The sequence below is a fragment of the Alligator sinensis genome, unplaced genomic scaffold, assembly GCF_000455745.1.
Source record: "Alligator sinensis unplaced genomic scaffold, ASM45574v1 scaffold185_1, whole genome shotgun sequence".
In the NCBI taxonomy this organism is placed as follows: domain Eukaryota; kingdom Metazoa; phylum Chordata; order Crocodylia; family Alligatoridae; genus Alligator; species Alligator sinensis.
Genome location: NW_005842649.1, coordinates 267606 through 268169, shown reverse-complemented (window position 1 = coordinate 268169; position 564 = coordinate 267606). Strand labels below are relative to the sequence as shown.

At 38.8% G+C, this 564-nt stretch overlaps 1 protein-coding gene across 14 annotated transcripts in view; it reads right to left on the bottom strand.

The window, feature by feature from the left end:
• The window catches only part of ZDHHC21 (zinc finger DHHC-type containing 21), an 81504-nt gene that overhangs the window by 59672 nt on the left and 21268 nt on the right, over positions 1–564 (bottom strand). For all 14 annotated transcript variants that reach the window (XR_003096235.1, XR_003096236.1, XM_006033660.3 and 11 more), the window contains one exon: positions 351–489. Coding sequence is in view for 12 of the 14 variants with exons in the window: in XM_006033660.3 (XP_006033722.1) it covers positions 351–489 (139 nt within the window). In the remaining 2 variants the exon portion in view is untranslated. The remainder of the gene's footprint in view (positions 1–350; positions 490–564) is intronic.

Below are 564 nucleotides of genomic sequence, written 5' to 3'. Positions count from 1 at the left end.
GTGGTGGGCCTCCCCTTCAAACCAAGCCCCCCGGGGGGGGGGGGGGGGGGGGTGTGGAATGATGACAACAGATACAGATGGACATGCTATCTTGGCTGCTCTCCTTCGTAATGGCATCTTCCCTTCCCTAGGTGACTACAAGTAAGCTTTTTTTAAAATTATTATTTTGTGCATTTCATGGACACTGCCTGATTTCACAGTTTCTGCAAAATCACAAATTAAGTAGGTCTATAGATAAATAGACAGATAGACAGACATGTGAGATTTTAATCACTAGGATTCAAACCATGTTACATTAGAATAACAGCATGAAATATTTACCCCACTGTGTTTAACAATAAGTTTCTTACCCAGTTAGTTTTTTTCAATGGCAGAAAGTAATAGTAGTGGCAGAAATCAAGTATCAGTGTAAAGGAGCTAAGAAGCTGAGTGTAGAAACACAACTGCAGAAACAGCCAATGATTGTCCTCCCCAACACAGTTGTTAATCCTGCAGAGAAAGAAAGGCTATTATATATAATATATAAAAACATATACACACACATATACGTATACACATATATAT